Raw genomic sequence first — 19,579 nt, forward strand, 5'->3', positions numbered from 1 at the left:
AACCTCACATTTATCCACATTATACTTCATCTGCCATGCATTTGCCCACTCACCTAACCTATCCAAGTCACTCTGCAGCCTAATAGCATCCTCCTCGCAGCTCACACTGCCACCCAACTTAGTATCATCCGCAAATTTGGAGATACTGCATTTAATCCCCTCGTCTAAATCATTAATGTACAATGTAAACAGCTGGGGCCCCAGCACAGAACCTTGCGGCACTCCACTAGTCACTGCCTGCCATTCTGAAAAGTACCCGTTTACTCCTACTCTTTGCTTCCTGTCTGACAACCAGTTCTCAATCCACGTCAGCACACTACCCCCAATCCCATGTGCTTTAACTTTGCACATTAATCTCTTGTGTGGGACCTTGTCGAAAGCCTTGACCACTCCAGGACATCCTCTCTCTCCAGCACTGTAACGCTCTCCTTAACCAATACTGCCATGCCACACCACCTCCCATCTTTCCTCAACACCCTATATTCAATACCCAATTCCGCCCTTTTTTGAGCCAGGTCTCAGTTATTGCCACGATATCATATTCTTATGTGGCTATTTGCCCCTGAAGCTCACCAACTTTGTTAACCATGCTTCGTGCATTCACTTGCATACACTGTAAACCTATCCTAGACCATCCTGTATTCTCTCTTAGTCTGACCCTACCTGCTACCTTACTATTTCTTGCTTTAATACTATCTGTCTCTCCGAATCCTTTGTGCCCTTTGCTTTTTCTTTCTAATGCTACATCCTGGTGCCCATCCTCGTCAACTTAGTTTAAACTGGGAAACACCACCAATCAATCACTGCCTTCGGGAGAAAAGTAGTTAAGGGAGAAAAATTGGATCAATTTAAAACATTTGTTTAGGTTCTGCTAGAAGTACTCTAAAATCAAATTCTGGCAGCTTTGTGAAGGTAGTGCAAATTGAGCTGCTTTACCATTTTCCCTCATTACCTGGTGGGTTACTTCCTCACTCAGTAGCTCAAAATGCTTGCTGATTACCTGTGATTAGGAAATCACTATGACAACATTTTTAAACAGTGAGGGGGAAATCCAAATGGTACCATACCATGGCAGAACGAGTCTGCTCTCTGCCTCTGATGTGCCCAAGGATGCTTCTGGTAACATTAGCATTGAGTAAATACATCAGTTTTAAATATTACATCCATTCCAGCCGACCTCCATGGCATGGCTCATGGCAAGTCAAAAGATGTGTTGTTTTAAAAGGGCAGGACTGTGTTACCTGTGGCAGGGCTGTGGAGTTGAGTTAGAAGATCAGCCATGGTCTTGTTGAATGGCAGAACAGACTTGAGGAGCTGAATGCCCTACTCCTGCTCCTAGTTCTTCTGTTGTGTAACTCACAGGATATTATTCTACTGGCAAGATGCTACTGTGCGTAAACTGGCTGTTCTATTAAGGCCACAGGATTTAATTGTTGCTACACTCTGAAGTCAACTGCTTTTATGGACATCCTGGGATTAATTAGAAGATGTTTCCTGCCTCCGGGGAAATGTCTCCATAGGCTGGAAATAACTGGCTTCCACACCACGTATCTCCTCCCCCACCAGAAACGTGAAAGGTGCATAACCAGAAGTGTGATGATGTATCTGAAAACATATTTTGTTTCTAGTTTTGTCCCTTTTTCTCCACTTTTACTGGGATGGGATCCTGACTGATTTTCCCTCCCTCGAGGTGCTTGGGTCAATTCAAATGAAGCATTAGAATTTCCCTGCCTAATTCAGAGGCCGGCGACTGAACTTGGGACCTCCTGGTTTATGTTGCTGGGCACCATTTTTATCCACTAGGCCATGGGTAGGGGGTGGGGAGGGAGGGAGGGAGATCCAAGTTGTTTTCTTCAAATTGAAAGCCTTAATTTAACCACACATTTTGCACTTGCTTACAATATAAAATGGATTATTTTAATTAAGTGATTTTATTGCTATTAGTGATTAATAAAAAATAAACTTAACAATATGACCCCTATGGCAAAGCACCTAGCTTGCCTTCAGCACTATTCCTACCTTGAGCCTTCTGGGCAGGAGGCATATTGAAAGTGCAGTGGTTTCAGGAAATTTTCTAACAGTGTCATTGCAAGTGGAACTCGTGATACACGTGAAACATCAGAATACACTAAACTTGATGGAAGCCTATGATTAATTAACATGTAAAGTGATTTGTAGTAGCCTGCAACAAAACAAAAGAACCAGTTAATACATCTAGGAAAAACAAATATTGTTCAATTACTTTAAAACTATTAATATGTACCAAATGGTTTATTTCCCAAGTAAACTGCTACCAACAATACAACTGTTACATCGTACATTACCTTCCGGTTCTGCTTATCTGTCCGGTTAGCTATCCGCTAATCTTGCACCCAAGTCACAGGCACTCTAATGTGTTCAGCTCACTTACTGCAAAAGTGTAGTCAAGTGGTCATTTTTATAAAATATTGTTTATGTGAGGTACACTGCAGCTACGATATCCTTCACATAAGCAATAAGAGGAGTAGGCCATTTGGCCCATCAAGCCTGCTCTGCCATTCAATAAAATCATGGCTGATCTGATCATGGACTCAGTTCCACTTCCCTGCCTGCTTCCCATAACCCTTTACTCCCTTATCACTCAAAAATCTGTCTATCTCCGCCTTAAATATATTCAATGACCCAGCGACCACAGCTCTCTAGGGCAGAGAATTCCATAGATTTACAAACCTCAGAACTTCCTCCTCATCTCAGTTTTAAATGGGCGGTCCCTTATTCTGAGACTATGTCCCCTAGTTTTAGTTTCCCCGATGAGTGGAAATATCCTCTCTGCACCCACCTTGTCGAGCCCCTCATTATCTTATGTTTCAATAAGATCACCTCCCATTCTTCTGAACTCCGATGTGTATCGGCCCAACCTACTCAACATATCTTCATAAGTCAACACCCTCAGAATCAACCAAGTGAACCTTTTCTGAACAGCCTCCAATGCAAGTATATCCTTCCTTAGATACAGAGACCAAAACTGTACGCAGTACTCCAGGAGTGGCCTCACCAATACCCTGTACAGCTGTAGCAGGACTTCTGCTTTTATACTCTATCCCCCTTGCAATAAAGGCCAACATTCCATTTGCCTTCCTGATTACTTGTACCTGCATACGAACTTTTTGTGTTTCATGCACATAGACCCCCAGGTCCCTCTGTACTGCAGCACTTTGCAATTTTTCTCCATTTAAATTATAATTTGCTTTCTATTTTTTCTGCCAAAGTGGATAACCTCACATTTTCGCACATTGTACTCCATCTGCCATATTTTTGCCCATTCACTTAGCTGTCTATATCCCTTTGCAGATTTTTGTGTCCTCCTCACAATTTGCTTCCCCACCCATCTTTGTATCATCAGCAAACCTGGCTACATTATACTCGGTCCCGTCATCAATATAGATTGTAAATAGTTGAGGCCCCAGCACCGATCCCTGCGGCACCCCATAGTCACACTTTGCCAACTGGAAAATGACCCATTTATCCCGACTCTGTTTTCTGTTAGTTAGCCAATCCTCTATACATGCTAATATATTACTCCCAACCCCGTGAACTTTTATCTTGTGTAGTAACCTCTTATGTGGCACCTTATCGAATGCCTTCTGGAAATCCAAATACACTGAACAAAGTTTGTAACCATGATTCTCCAAGCAGGACTGGCCTCGTTCCAGCCATGTTTTTGGCTGGGCTAAATAGAATTTCAGGACTAGGTACAATAAATGCCATGAAAAACAATGCTATATATGATGGCAAATATCTGGTCTTACATTGTGTCATACGCTATGAAAACATAGTGGGTCTCAACATCCATTACTATACCTTAGCTGTTTTAGATTTAGCCCCTTTAGGTGTCCAGACGCATGCATAACATCAATTACCAACAATTTCTCTTGACAATGAGCACAATCCTTCTATTGCAAAAAGCCCAACAAGTCACAAGTGGACAATAAGTCGTCTTGTTTACACTTTTAAATTTGGCTGTTATTAATTCCAAAGAAAGTTGGAGAAGTACAGCAGTAGCACAAGTTTACAGATCAGATTAAGATTGAATTTTTGAAATTGGATTTTGAATTTTGGTGGACGTGAAGAAGGAGGGAATTTATGCTCCCATAATCAGAGTTTTGCACACCAAGATCATACTAGGAATTTGAGCAGAGGTTGACACATCCCCAAGGATTTTCCATCCGTTAAAATTAATGGGTGCATTCCCAGCATGTGAAGCTCCGCACCAGAAGTGCACATTTCATAAAATCTACCCTAACTTTAGGCAAGATGTAGGATATATGGAGCGGATCACGTGGTAGTGATATAATATCATGACATGACTTGGCATCCAGGGCAGCCCCTGCCCATTTTGAAAATCTACTCAAGTTTAATCCAAATAAAATAAGTCATCTTGTACAGATACTGATTAATACTGCGTAATAAAAAGAACACAGGAAAATAATCAGTTTAAGCATTTAGGTGTCAATTTTGTCCGTAGGAATTTCTACCCTATAGTGTCAAAAGTAACCTTTTCAAAAAGAACGTTGTTTAGAAAACAGCAAGAATTGTACAGGAAACCCAAAGCTTTTTTTCAATAAGTATATGACCAGCATACTGCAGAATATTCACCACTGTAATCTTCTGGGTTCTAGTTTCAAGAAGAAATATAGATTTTATACAATTGAAAGCCAGTTTTGGGACACTGGCTTTTGAACGAAAAGGTACATTAATAATGTACAAGTTGCACCTCGAGTTATGTGGGTCAGATAGACAGGCATGAAGACAAATTACAGACTGATTTCATGCTATCACAAATTGGATTTAAATGGTTATTGCAAAAATTTCTTAACTGTTAAAACTCAAAATAGCACAGAAGGTTTAGTGGTTATGTTACAATGGTTACTTTTACCATTGAAACCAAGCATTTAAATGAAGAGGATAACAGCTTAATAGCCATCTTTTAAAACACATTCACCAAGGATTTTAGTCGTGGTTATTAGAAGTTACTAACCTTTCTGAACCATGTAGTGCAAAATTTGTTCAACTAATGATGCTACACTGTTAGCATCCTGTACAATGGGCAAATATGTTTTTTCTGAGGAAAAGGTCTCCAGCATCCTCAAAGGCACAGTAACGTTCAAACTCTCATTGTTACAGCTCTTCAGCAACCTAAGGCGGCAAAAAAGGAACATTACTTGAAAAATTTAATGAGGTAACAAATTAGTTAGTAAGCTTTTAAAATACATGACACAATAGCAACATCGGAACAGTATAGGGCATTTAGCCCCTCGAGCCTGTTCCGTTATTCATGCCTGATATGTGTCCGAACTCCACACACTCGCCTTTGCCCATCCCTTAATACCTTTGATTAACAGAAATCTATCAATTTCAGAATTAAAATGAATTGAACCAGCATCAACTGCTGTTTGCAGGAGAGTTCCAAACTTCTACAACCCTTTGTGTGTAAGTAGTTCCCCAACTCCACTCCTGAAAGGATTAGCTCTAATTTTTAGGCTATGTCTCCTAGTCCTAGACTCCCCAATCAGCGGAAAGTTTCTCTCCATCTAACCTATCTGTTCCCCTTAACATCTTGAAAGCTCCGATCAAATTACCCCTCAATCTTCGAAATTTCAGGGAATACAACACTTATTTGTGTAATCTCTTCTCATAAGTTAACTTTGAGTCCAGGTATCTATCATTCTAGTATATCTATGCTGCATTCCCTCCAAGGCCAATATATACTCCTACGGTATGATGCCCAGAACTGAACACAACAATCCAGGTGTGGTCTAACCAGGGCTTTGTTGAAATGCAGCATGACATCTAACCACCTGTATTCTTGTACTCTAGATATAAATTCCAGCATTCCATTAGCCTTTTGGATTTTTTTTTTTTTTTTTTTTTACTTGTCCTTGACATTTTAATCTTTGTACATGGACCCCCAAGTCTCTTTGGTGCTCCACTGCTTTTAGCTTTTCACCATTTAGCAGGGGGTAGGAAGAGAAGAGGGGGTGGGGGGTGAGAAGGGAGGGAGGGGAGGTGGGGGGTGAGAAGGGAGGGAGGGGGGGTAGGGGGAGTGAGAAGGGAGGGAGGGGAGGGGGGGTGAGAAGGGAGGGGCGGGGATGGGGGAAGGAGAGGTAGGAGGAGGGAGGGGAGGGGGGGGGAGAGAGAAGGGAGGGGGGAGAGAAGGGAGGGAGGGGGAAGGGGGAGGAGAGAGAGAGAGAGAGAGAGAGAGAGAGAGAGAGAGAGAGAGAGAGAGAGAGAGAGAAAGAGAGAGAGAGAGAGAGAAAGAGAAAAAGGAGAGAGAGAAAAAGAGAGAGAGAGAGAGAGAGAAAGAGAGAGAGAGAGAAAGAGAGAGAGAGAGAGAGAGAGAGAGAGAGAGAGAGAGAGAGAGAGAGAGAGAGAGAGAGAGAGAGAAGAGGAGGGGGAGGCTGAACGGGCCGGGCCCAAGACTTCGAGCTTAGACTTACCGGATTGACAGGTAGGTGGCGTCGGGTCCGGGGGGGGGGGGGTCGGGAGCGCGGAGGGGTTGGTCAGTCGGTCGGGGGGGGTGGGGGGGAGATCGGTTGGGAGCGGAGGTCGGTCGGGGAGCGGGGGGGAAGGTCGGGAGCGGAAGAAGCGGAGGTCGGGTCCGGTGGGGTGGGGGTGGGGGTGGGGGTGGGAGCGGGAGTTAAGTCGGGTCCGGTCCGGAGGAAGCAGGAGCTGAGCGTGGGAGGCAGCCTTATGCATGCAGCCCCAGTGAGGCCATTGGGCTAGGGGCTGCGTGCTTCAGGCCCCTCCCACACAGTTTTGGGCACCTGGATCTACTGCACATGCGCGCCCACTGTAGCGCGCATGTGCAGAGGTCCCGGCACTGTTTTCAGCGCAGGGACCTGGCTCCGCCCCCTACAGCTCATGCTGCACCGCGCCGAGCTGCAAACGACCTGCAGGGAGCAGGAGAATCTGGAAGTTTTTTTTAGGCGCACTTTGTGGCGCGAAAAACGGGCGTCCAGGTCAGGGACTGCGCCGTTCTAGGCGCGGCCCGAAACTTGGGCCCATAGTTAGGACAACTTTGGGAAGGCTGATAGTAACTTTGGGTGATAATATTTAATGACCAAACAAACTAGAACAAAATAATGTTGGTAATAAAGCAAATCTTTGAGATGAGAATAAAAAGCAGTATATATCAAAATTGATAGATAAATCTCCTTAATGTCGGTCAATATGCTATTTCTTAAATAATGACAACACAATCAAGTCCCCCGTCAACAAGTTACACAGTGGGATCAGCAAAAGCCTGGGTGGGAGATTGTGTCATCTTCTTGACTGTTGGAAGGAGAGGCAAGGCAAGGGAGGACTCAAAAATAATTAATTAATTATGCAATTATAATACACCAAATATCTAAAAAGGAGAAAAATTGATGTTTTATGGAAATGCAGCAACCCTGTACATGAAACAGCTAACTAGGTTATAGAGGAAGCGATCACCGTAAGGGACAGGTTGCAGCACAAAGTTCTGGTCCCCACTAGACCAGTATATCACTGTGATTGTGCAGCTGAGAGGTGCACATTTACCGAGCACCAACGTGAAACACTGACCAGCACAAACTAACCAGTACAGCAATAGAGTGAAATATTAGCATACACTTACCATGTTCATTTAAAATCCCTTTGTTTGCTATTTTTAACTTTAACATTTCTATTAAAATAGCAAGTGAAGGAAAAATTAACAGTTTAGCACTTGTTTGCTTATATACAAAGCACAAATTCACTCCACAAGTGTTCCTTCAGTACTCAACATTACAATTAAAGGTCCTGCTCGCCTTTAAGCTCCTAATTCTAAAGACATTCACAGTACACACCATAGTCAGAGTATGCCATAAATAAACTGCTTACCTGCAACATAAACCCAATAAACGTTTTATTTGATATAAACATATTTGATGGTTAGAATCAGCTAGCTGCTGCACGTATTGAGCACTATGCTTAACCAAATTTTGACACATCCATGTCTGAAAGAGAGGGGGAATTAAAGTCAATTTACATCTTGCATAGGATAATTTATAAAAACACAAGTCTTATTTGATATTTAACACTCAATTCCCATTACTATTATGTCAGTCTCAGGCTCATTCAAAGCCAGCTAACGCATCAAAGACTGTGAGCGTCAGATCAACAGACAGAGAAACCAATGAGACTGTTGGACAAGAACGTGCATAAGCAGTGTTGTAAATCAATCAATCTCCTTCCCACCGCCCCCACGGATCCAAAGTACAAAGTTTGGCAAAGGAGGATCACACATTCATGAAAAAGATTCTTCTTTTTCAAAACAAGGAGATCAATTTAGAAAAGGTTCCCACAGTTGGTGACCCAAGTGTGCAAGACATGAATAACCAAGTTGTAAGTGTACTACGCTCCTTCTGATTTGTAATATTTGTAATATGTTTCAACATTTAAGCTGAAGGAAATGCCTTAGATATTTGAAGTAGTAAATTCCACTCCTGCAGGGCTGTAGTGTTGCTCTTTGGAGATGCAGTGGGAGGGTCAGAAAAGGGTGATAATATAGCCAAGAACTCATGTGCAAAACAACAGATGTAGTACTTTCATTTTTTGACAGGGAAATTAACTACTTATGCGTACATTTGGAGCTATACAAATGCAACAGCTGATTGCAATGGCATATTTCTTCTCTTACCAATCTATCCAAATCTTCATTTTGTTTGTAAAAAAATAGGAGTTTTCTTATTAAAACAGTCAAATTATATCCATCACTGATAGAAAAATTTCCTCCTGCTTGGGCTAAGGAGACACAATGATCAAATTCACTTCGCTGAATCGTATGCTGTAAATGAAATGACAAAATACAATTAGATTTTCTTTTTAAAAAAAAAAAAGAGGATTATTTATGCACGAGATGAAACAGTATTTCTGATCAATATCCGATATATTCCCTTCTTTCCAGCATCCAAATATCATATCCACACCCAGATACAAATTCTTTGTTAAAAATGGGTTTCTACATTCTTTAAGCCCATTCACAAAATTTAACTATCTGCCCAACCTTTATTATTTAAACAAAAAGCCCTGAGAGGTTTGCCAAGTCCTACAGTAAAAATTCTGTTTATTGAAACAAACTTAAATTTAAACCTAAAAAGATGACTCTCAAACACTAGTTATTGTAGGAGCCCAATTTTTCCTGTAAAAATGCTTCTTTCCAAGAAAAAGCACTATAAAAAATAGATGAACTTTTAACTAAAAACAAATTTGATCATTTCCTGTCCAGCTGCCACTAATTTTACCACACAAACCCAAGAAAAAGCTACTCGACAGCACCACCAATAAATAAGTCACAAATGCTATCCTTTTATTAAATTCTCACGCCTCTCCAAATACTCCACTACCTCATTTTCATTAAGTTCTGCAAAGTACCTGCTGTTTTCTGTCCCTGTATCCCCGTAGGAAGGACTGAATAATAACTGCGTTCCTCTGCCTTCGTCTTTCTTCCTGAAGCGAATAAATAAATGTTAACAAGTCTGTCCTATGAATCTGGCTGCTTTACATTTCCTCAGCACTCAATTCTTTGCAACAGAATTTGGCTTCATTAAAATAAATGGGAACAGAGCCTGCCACTAAAGCATTCTCATGTCATCATACCATCACCAATAAATCTTTTGGAACAAAGATGTTTTATAGAAAATTCATAAGCACATGCATGTATATTTATATATTGATTATAAACTAACACAATGTACTAAACACCTCCACTGTCCTGGTTTCAGTGGGGTAGGGGAGTGGGGAGATATGAAAACAGGCAGTGTCTGCTGGGAACTCCCAGTTTTACAGTCCAAAACGTTTTTCCTCCTTTCTCTTATTTTGGGATCAAACTTGCATCCTCCACTAGTAGTGGATTCATATTGGTACTCCAGCATATCCATTTTGTCATAATCATGGTGGATAAATGTGTTCAATAAAGTTAAGTTTCATAATGCACAGTAACTCTCATCTACCAGAAACATTTTGGAAAGACATTGGGGGAAGATGGAGAGAATTACTGACAATTAACTTTTGGAGACTGAACTAAAAACTTTAATGGAACATCTCAAACAACGGTACGATAAAATGAACACCCAACCAGTAAAAGCAGAGTTCAAATACCAATCTGATCACCACCTGCATGAGGTCCCCTTTGAGGGAGCCTCGGTTGTGAAAGTAAAAGGGAGCCGGAGATGAATATAAACAGAAAATGCTAGAAATACACAGATCAGGCAACATCTGCGGAGAGAGAAACAGAGGTAACATATCAGAAATATTAATCTGTTTCTCTCTCCACAGATGCTGCCTGATCTGTTGTTATTTCCAACATTTTCTGTTTTTATTTTAGATTTACAGCATCCACAGTATCTTGTTTTTGTATTTGGAGATGAACAGTATGGATCCGAGAACAGAGCACCATTATTAACTGATTTTATATCTTATTTGTCTGCAGTTCCTATGCAGAAGCAGAGAGTAAAAGCTTGCCAGGTTCTCCAGGGTAAATGGTGGATCTTCCCAATAGACTGGGCTTTGTGTGTCCAAGCTTATTTTGGGATTGCCACTGGCTACTCAAAACCAACAAGTCAGGTCCTGGCAGCAGCAGCACACAACGGGCAGTTTAAATGAAGAAGCTGGATCAACCAACCTGCCTCCCTCAGTTCAACATTATTTGCTTTTTAGTTGCTATATTACTCAAGCAGGCCTCCTGAAAGGACTGACAATCAGATCCATCTACAAGAGATGGGGTCCCAGCACTGAGCCCTGTGGCACTCCACTCGTCACTGCCTCCCATTCTGAAAAGGACACGTTTATCCCGACTCTCTGCTTCCTGTCTGCCAACCAATTCTCTATCCACGCCAGTACATTACCCCCAATACCATGTGCTTTGATTTTGCACAACAATCTCTTATGTGGGACCTTGTCAAAGGCCTTTTGAAAGTCCAAATACACCACATCCACTGGTTCTCCCTTGTCCACTCTACTAGTTACATCCTCAAAAAATTCCAGAAGATTCGTCAAGCATGATTCCCCTTTCACAAATCCATGCTGACTTGGACCGATCCTGTCACTGCTCTCCAAATGCGCTGTTATTTTATCCTTAATAATTGATTCCAACATTTTCCCCACTACTGATGTCAGACTAACCGGTCTATAATTAACCGTTTTCTCTCTCCCTCCTTTTTTAAAAAGGGGTGTTACATTTGCTACCCTCCAGTCCATAGGAATTGATCCAGAATCGATAGACTGTTGGAAAATGATCACCAATGCATCCACTATTTCTAGGGCCACCTCCTTAAGTACTCTGGGATGCAGACTATCAGGCCCCAAGGATTTATCGGCCTTCAATCCCATCAATTTCCCCAACACAATTTCCCGCCTAATAAGGATATCCGTCAGTTCCTCCTTCTCACTCGACCCTCGGTCCCCTAGTACATCCGGAAGGTCATTTGTGTCTTCCTTCGTGAAGACAGAACCAAAGTATTTGTTCAATTGGTCTGCCATTTCTTTGATCCCCATTATTAATTCACCCGAGTCCGACTGCAAGAGACCCACGTTCGTTTTCACTCATCTTTTTACCTTCACATATTTATAGAAGCTTTTGCAGTGAGTTTTAATGTTCCCGGCAAGCTTCCTCTCGTACTCCATTTTCCCCCTCCTAATTAAACCCTTTGTCCTCCTCTGCTGAATTCTAAATTTCTCCCAGTCCTCAGGTTTGCTGCTTTCTCTGGCCAATTTATATGTCTCTTCCTTGGATCTAACACTATCCTTAATTTCCCTTGTTAGCCACGGTTGAGCCATCTTCCCTGTTTAATTTTTGCTCCAGTCAGGGATGTACAACTGTTGAAGTCCATGTGATCTATAAATGTTCGCCATTGCCTATCCACCATCAACCCTTTAAGTAACATTTACCAGTCTATTTTAGCCAATTCGCGCTTCATGCCGTCGAAGTTAGCTTTCTTTAAGTTTCGGACCCTAGTTTCTGAATTACTCTCCACCTTAATAAATAATTCTACCATATTATGGTCACTCTTCCCCAAGGGGCCTCGCACAACAAAATTGCTAATTAGTCCCTTCTCGTTACACATCACCCAGTCTAGGATGGTCAGCTCTCTAATTGGTTCCTCGACATATTGGTCAAGAAAACCATCCCTAATACACTCCAGGAAATCCTCCTCCACCGCATTGTTACCAGTTTGGTTGGCCCAATCGATATGTAAATTAAAGTCGCCCATGATAACTGCTGTACCTTTATTGCACACATCTCTTATTTCTTGTTTGATGTTGTCCCCAACCTCACTACTACTGTTTGGTGGCCTGTACACAACTCCCACCAGCGTTTTCTGCTCTTTGGTATTCCACTGCTCCACCCATACCAATTCCACATCATCCAAGCCAATGTCTTTCCTTACTATTGCATTAATTTCCTCTTTAACCAGCAACGCCACCCCGCCTCCTTTTCCTCTCTGTCTATCCTTCCTGAATGTTGAATACCCCTGGATGTTGAGTTCACAGCCTTGGTCACCCTGGAGCCATGTCTCTGTGAGGCCAATTACATCATATCCATTAACTGCTATCTGCGCAGTTAATTCATCCACCTTATTCCGAATACTCCTCGCATTGAGGCACAGAGCCTTCAGGCTTGTCTTTTTAACACACCTTGCCCCTTTAGAATTTTGCTGTAATGTGGCCCTTTTTGTTTTTTGCCTTGGGATTCTCTGCCCTCCACTTTTACTATTCTCCTTTCTATCTTTTGCCTCTGTCTCCCTCTTGTTTCCCTCTGCCTCCCTGCATAGGTTCCCATCCCCCAGCCATATTAGTTTAACTCCTCCCCCACAGCACTAGCAAACACTCCCCCTAGGACATTGGTTCCAGTCCTGCCCAGGTGCAGACCGTTCGGTTTGTACTGGTCCCACCTCCCCCAGAACCGGTTGCAATGCCCCAGGAATTTGAATCCCTCCCTTCTGCACCACTGCTCATGCCACGTCTTCATCTGAGCTATCCTGCAATTCCTACTCTGACTAGCACGTGGCACTGGTAGCAATCCTGAGATTACTACTTTTGAGGTCCTACTTTTCCTTAAATTCGCCTCGTAGGACCTCATCCCGTTTTTTTACCAATATCGTTGGTACCTATGTGCACCACGACAACTGGCTGTTCACCCTCCCTTTTCAGAATGTCCTGCACCCGCTCAAAGACATCCTTGACCCTTGCACCAGGGAGGCAACATACCATCCTGGAGTCTCGGTTGCGGCCGCAGAAACGCCTATCTATTCCCCTTACAATTGAATCCCCTATCACTATAGCTCTCCCACTCTTTTTCCTGCCCTCCTGTGCAGCAGAGCCACCCACGGTGCCATGAACTTGGCCGCTGCTGCCCTCCCCTGATGAGTCACCCCCCCCCAAAGCAGTGCATCTGTTTTGCAGGGGGATGACCGCAGGGGACCCCTGCATTACCTTGCTTGTACTGCTCTTCCTGTTGATCACCCATTTACTATCTGGCTGTGTACCCTTTACCTGAGGTGAGACCAACTCACTAAACGTGCTATTCACATAATTCTCAGCATCGTGCATGCTCCAGAGTGAATCCACCCGCAGCTCCAGTGCCGCAATGCGGTTGGTCAGGAGCTGGAGGCGGATACACTTCCCGCACACGTCATCGTCAGGGACACTGGAAGCATCCCTGACTTCCCACATGGTACAGGAGGAGCATAACACGTGTCCGAGCTCTCCTGTCATGACTTAACCCTTAGATAAACTAAATTTGGCAACAATGCTAAATGTTACTTACTGATAAGTAGCTTCTCTTTGCCCTTCTTTACCAATCACCAGCCAATCACTTACCCCCTTGGTTGTGACGTCACCGTTCGATTTCTTTCTACTTCTTTACTGCCTTCTCCCTGCAGCTGCACAAGCTCGCCTTTATAGGCCTCTCCGATCCCCGGACTCTCGCCTCAGCGACGCACCTCCCGACTCCTGATCTCGCAGCCTTTATAGGCCTCTCCTGTTCCCGAACTCTCGCCTCAGCAACAATACTAAGCAAATCTCTCAGCACACAAGTGCTGCTACAAGTACTGTGAACAAAGTGATGTTGTTTTCGAATTGTAACGTACAGGGCAGGTCACACATACCTGCAGCTACACCATCCGCAAATGTCTGAGAGTCCACCATCAAGGGTGATTTAATGCAAGGCCATTAACACCTTGCTGCCGCTCAGGGGGCTGATCATCGTTTCCAATCCTGCCGATTCAAGGGATACGTTTGCAAGGGCTGTGGAACAATGGGACATCTCCAACGAGTGTGCAGGCAAGCTACCAAGCCTGTTAAATCTGAAAACCACCACATTGCAGAGGAGGACAGATCCACGGAGGATCACTACGAACCAGAGCCTCAGATAGAGGAGGAAGAGGTACATGGAGTGCACACATTCACCAAGAATTGTCCCCCGATAATGCTGAATGTTGAACTAAATGGACTCCCGCTATCAATGGAGCTGGACACGGGAGCGAGCCAGTCCATTATGGGCAAAAAGACTTGCGAAATGTTGTGGTGCAACAAAGCCTCAAGGCCAGTCTTAACTCCAGTTTGCACGAGACTAAGAACTTACACTAAAGAACTGATTTCTGTAATCAGCAGTGCTACCGTAAAGGTCTCCTACAATGGAGTGGTGCACAAGCTACCACTCTGGGTGGTACTGGGCGATGGTCCCACGCTGCTCGGCAGGAGCTGGTTGGGAAAGTGATGCTGGAATTGAAACGACATCATAGCGCTATCGCCCGCTGACGACACTTCGTGTGCCCAGATCTTAAACAAATTTCCCTCGCTGTTCGAATCAGGCATCAGGAAATTCCAAGGAGCAAAAGTGCAGATCCACCTAATTCTGGGGGCGCGACCCATCCATCACAAGGCGAGAGCAATACCATACATGATGAGAGAAAGAATAGCGATTGAGCTAGACCAGCTGCAACGAGAGGGCATAATTTCATCGATAGAGTTCAGCGAGTGGGCCAGTCCTATCGTCCAGTCCTCAAGGGAGATGGCACCGTCAGACTCTGGGGCAATTACAAAGTAACTATCAATCGTTTTTCCCTGCAGGACCAATACCCGCTACCAAAAGCCGTGCCCTCTTTGCAACGCTGGCGGGAGAAAAGACGTTCACGAAGCTGGATCTGACATCGAAGGCCCTCACCTGCATCAACACGCACAAAGGTCTTTTTGTTTATATTCCAGAGAAACATGGAAAGTTTACTGAAGTCAGTCCCGCGCACCGTGGTCTTCCAGGACAACATTTTGGTCACAGGTCAGAACACAGTCGAGCACCTGCAGAACCTGGAGGAGGTTTTTAGTCAACTCAACCATGTGGGGCTCAGGTTAAAACGCTCAAAGCATGTTTTCCTGGCGCCTGAGGTGGAGTTCCAGAGAAGGAGAATTGCAGCAGACGGCATCAGGCCCACCAACGCGAAGACGGAGGCAATCGAGAACGCACCGAGGCCACAGAACGTGACGAAGCCGCAGTCGTTTCTGGGACTCTTGAACGACTTTGGTAACTTCTTACCGGGAGTGTCCCAGTGGAAATGCAGGAAGAGATAAAGCCATTCCAGTGGCGCAAAGATGAAATGTCTATTCAGGCAGACTGCCTTCTGTGGGGCAATCGAGTAGTGGTCCCCAAGAAGGGCAGAGACACCTCCACAGTACCCACCCAGGCATCGTAATGATGAAAGCGATAGTAAGATCCCACATGTGGTGGCCCGGTATCGATATGGACTTAAGAGTCCTGCATGCACAAATGTAACATGTTCACAGTTAAGCAATGTACCCAGGGATACGCCACTAAGTTTAAGGTCTTGGCCCTCCAAACCATGGTCTTGGGTACATGTTGACTATGCAGGGCCGTTCTTGGGTAAAATGTTCCTTGTGGTTGTAGACGCGTACTCCAAATTCACTGCAGTTTCGAAGAATGAGAGGGGATCTCATAGAAACATATAAAATTGTTACGGGCCTGGACAGGTTAGATGCAGGAAGAATGTTCCCAATGTTGGGGAAGTCCAGAACCAGGGGTCACAGTCTAAGGATAAGGGGTAAGCCATTTAGGACTGAGATGAGGAGAAACTTCTTCACTCAGAGTTGTTAACCTGTGGAATTCTCTACCGCAGAGAGTTGTTGATGGCAGTTCGTTAGATGTATTCAAGAATGAGTTAGATATGGCCCTTACGGCTAAAGGGATCAGGGGGTATGGAGACAAAGTGGGAAAGGGGTACTGAGGGAATGATCAGCCATGATCTTATTGAATGGTGGTGCAGGCTCGAAGGGCCGAATGGCCTACTCCTGCACCTATTTTCTATGTTTTTATGTTTCTAAATAGTTGGGGTCCCAGCACTGATCCCCGCAGCACCCCACTAGTTATTGGTTGCCAACCAGAGAATGAACCATTCATCCGGACTCTGGTCTCTGTATTTAAAGAAAGATATACTTGCATTGGAGGCTGTTCAGAGAAGGTTCATTAGGTTGATTCCAAAGATGAAATAACACTCTTATTGAACTCGGAGGTGTGTTTCCGCGAGGCCAGTCCAGAGCGACAGCAGTTGCCAATGGTCAACGTCACACAGGGCCACACGTCACAGACACATTGTGGAGTGTGGGCCCACTGCGCCCTGCAGGGCTGAACTGCAGGAAACTTCGCCGCAAAATTAGTACAACTTCTAATACAACCCTGAGGAGGTAGATATATAATAAGCTCCCGTCCCATCTGTAAGATTCTATCATTCTAAAGACGTGTTAGCGACTTTAGGTTACAGAACCGAGTCTACATTTAGGGTGTTTGATTCAGGACCTCCCTCCCTATTTCAGGGCTGGTGCAGTCTCTCCAAGATCTCCCGCCTTTTCATCGACTTTTTCTCTGCCGTCTTTGCCTCCCCGTTACCTCTGTCGAGAAGCAGAGGACATAGATTGAAGGCGATTGGCAGACTAACCAAAGGCAAGACGAAGAGAAACGTTTTCACGCAGTGAGGGGTTAGGATCTGGAATGCGCGGCCTGAGAGGTTGGGGGAGGCAGACTCAATCGTGGCTTTCAAAAGGCGGGGTTGGATAAGTGCCTGAAGATAAATATTTGTAGGGCTCCAGGGAAAGGGCGGGGGAGTGGGACTGGCTGAGGTGCCCTTGCAGAGAGCGAGCACAGGCTTGACGTGCCGAATGACCACCTCCTGTGCTGTAACCATTCAATGATTCTAAGATCATATTACGATTAACAAGGTCCCACACAAGAGATTGGTGTGCAAAATTAAAGCACATGGTATTGGGGGTAATATACTGACGTGGATAGAGAACTGGTTGACAGACAGGAAGCAGAGAGTCGGGATAAACGGGTCCTCTTCAGAATGGTAGGCAGTGACTAGTGGGGTGCCGCAGGGCTCAGTGCTGGGACCCCAGCTATTTACAATATACATCAATGATTTAGATGAACGAATTGAGTGTAATATCTCCAAATTTGCAGATGACACTAAACTGGGTGGCGGTGTGAGCTGTGAGGGGGATGCTAAGAGGCTGCAGGGTGACTTGGACAGGTTAGGTGAGTGGGCAAATGCATGGCAGATGCAGTATAATGTGGATAAATGTGAGGTTATCCACTTTGGGGGCAAAAACACGAAGGCAGAATATTATCTGAGTGGTGGCAGATTAGGAAAAGGGGATGTGCAGCGAGACCTGGGTGTCATGGTACATCAGTCATTGAAGGTTGGCATGCAGGTACAGCAGGCAGTGAAGAAGGCAAATGGTATGTTGGCCTTCATAGCGAGGGGTTTTGAGTACAGGGGCAGGGAGGTCTTACTGCAGTTGTACAGGGCCTTGGTGAGGCCTCACCTGGAATATTGTGTTCAGTTTTGGTCTCCTAATCTGAGGAAGGACGTTCTTGCTATTGAGGGAATGCAGCGAAGGTTCACCAGACTGATTCCCGGGTGGCAGGGCTGACATATGAGGAGAGACTGGATTGACTGGGTCTTTAGACACTGGAGTTTAGAAGGATGAGAGGGGATCTCATAGAAACTTCTAAGATTCTGACGGGACTGGACAGGTTAGATGCGGGAAGAATGTTCCCGATGTTGGGGAAGTCCATAACCAGGGGACACAGTCTTAGGATAAGGGGTAAGCCATTTAGGACCAAGATGAGGAGAAACTTCTTCACTCAGAGAGTTGTTAACCTGTGGAATTCCCTGCCGCAGAGCGTTGTTGAGGCCAGTTCATTGGATATATTCAAGAGGGAGTTAGATGTGGCCCTTACGGCTAAAGGGATAGAAACATAGAAACATAGAAAATAGGTGCAGGAGTAGGCCATTCGGCCCTTCTAGCCTGCACCGCCATTCAATGAGTTCATGGCTGAACATTCAACTTCAGTACCCCATTCCTGCTTTCTCACCATACCCCTTGATCCCCCTAGCAGTAAGGACTTCATCTAACTCCTTTTTGAATATATTTAGTGAATTGGCCTCAACAACTTTCTGTGGTAGAGAATTCCACAGGTTCACCACTCTCTGGGTGAAGAAGTTCCTCCGCATCTCGGTCCTAAATGGCTTACCCCTTATCCTTAGACTGTGACCCCTGGTTCTGGACTTCCCCAACATTGGGAACATTCTTCCTGCATCTAACCTGTCTAACCCCGTCAGGATCAAGGGGTATGGAGAGAAAGCAGGAAAGGGGTACTGAGGGAATGATCAGCCATGATCATATTGAATGGCGGTGCAGGCTCGAAGGGCCGAATGGCCTACTCCTGCATCTATTTTCTATGTTTCTATGAGGGGGTTGACTTATGAAGATAGGCCCAGCCTCCTCAACCTATACTCATTGCAGTTCTGAAGAATGAGATGATTTTATCGAAACATAAGATAATGAGGGGACTTGACAAGGTTGATGCAAAGAGGATATTTCCATTCATAGGGGAAACTAAAACTAGGGGATAATTGTCTAATAAGGGGCCGCCCATTTAAAACTGAGATGAGGAGGAATTTCTTCTCTCAGAGGGTTGTAAATCTATGTTATTCTCTGCCTGAGAGAGCTGGGGTGGCTGGGTCAAGGAACATATTTAAGGTGGAGATAGACAGATTTTTGAGCAATAAGGGAATAATGGGTTATGGGGAGCGGGCAGGGAAGTGGAGCCAAGTCCATGATCAGATCAACCATGATCTTATTAAATGGTGGAGCAGGCTCGAGGGCCAGGTGGCCTTCTCCTGCTCCTATTTCTTATGCTCTTACGCATTTGGCGATCGAGATTCCAGGGAATTCTTGGAATCATTACATGCATCTGTAATTTTACTTTGTCACAAGTACTGTAATTGTTTGTTTTTTTTAATTAAAAAAAAAATCAAAATATACTGATTCATAATCTAGTTAATGAAACAGATCAAGAACAATGCCCAAGGAAAATCTCGTCTGGAAATGTTGCGTTATTGATAAAGGATGTTGAAGTGAATGCTGTCTTCACATTAGCTAAAACTATTATTTTGGGTCAATGGCTAAGAATAGTGTCAAACAGCAGAAATTACAACGTGCTAGGACCCAACAGTCTCCAACATAA

General features: G+C 44.2%; 1 protein-coding gene across 6 annotated transcripts in view; it reads right to left on the reverse strand.

The window, feature by feature from the left end:
- The window catches only part of ube3c (ubiquitin protein ligase E3C), a 231,689-nt gene that overhangs the window by 165,292 nt on the left and 46,818 nt on the right, over positions 1-19,579 (reverse strand). For all 6 annotated transcript variants that reach the window (XM_070881630.1, XM_070881632.1, XM_070881627.1 and 3 more), the window contains 5 exons: positions 9,415-9,489; positions 8,681-8,827; positions 7,882-7,997; positions 5,018-5,175; positions 2,020-2,182 (listed from right to left, as the gene is read on the reverse strand). In XM_070881630.1, coding sequence (XP_070737731.1) covers positions 2,020-2,182; positions 5,018-5,175; positions 7,882-7,997; positions 8,681-8,827; positions 9,415-9,489 — 659 coding nt within the window. The remainder of the gene's footprint in view (positions 1-2,019; positions 2,183-5,017; positions 5,176-7,881; positions 7,998-8,680; positions 8,828-9,414; positions 9,490-19,579) is intronic.

This window comes from Pristiophorus japonicus, chromosome 5 (assembly GCF_044704955.1).
Source record: "Pristiophorus japonicus isolate sPriJap1 chromosome 5, sPriJap1.hap1, whole genome shotgun sequence".
NCBI lineage: Eukaryota > Metazoa > Chordata > Chondrichthyes > Pristiophoridae > Pristiophorus > Pristiophorus japonicus.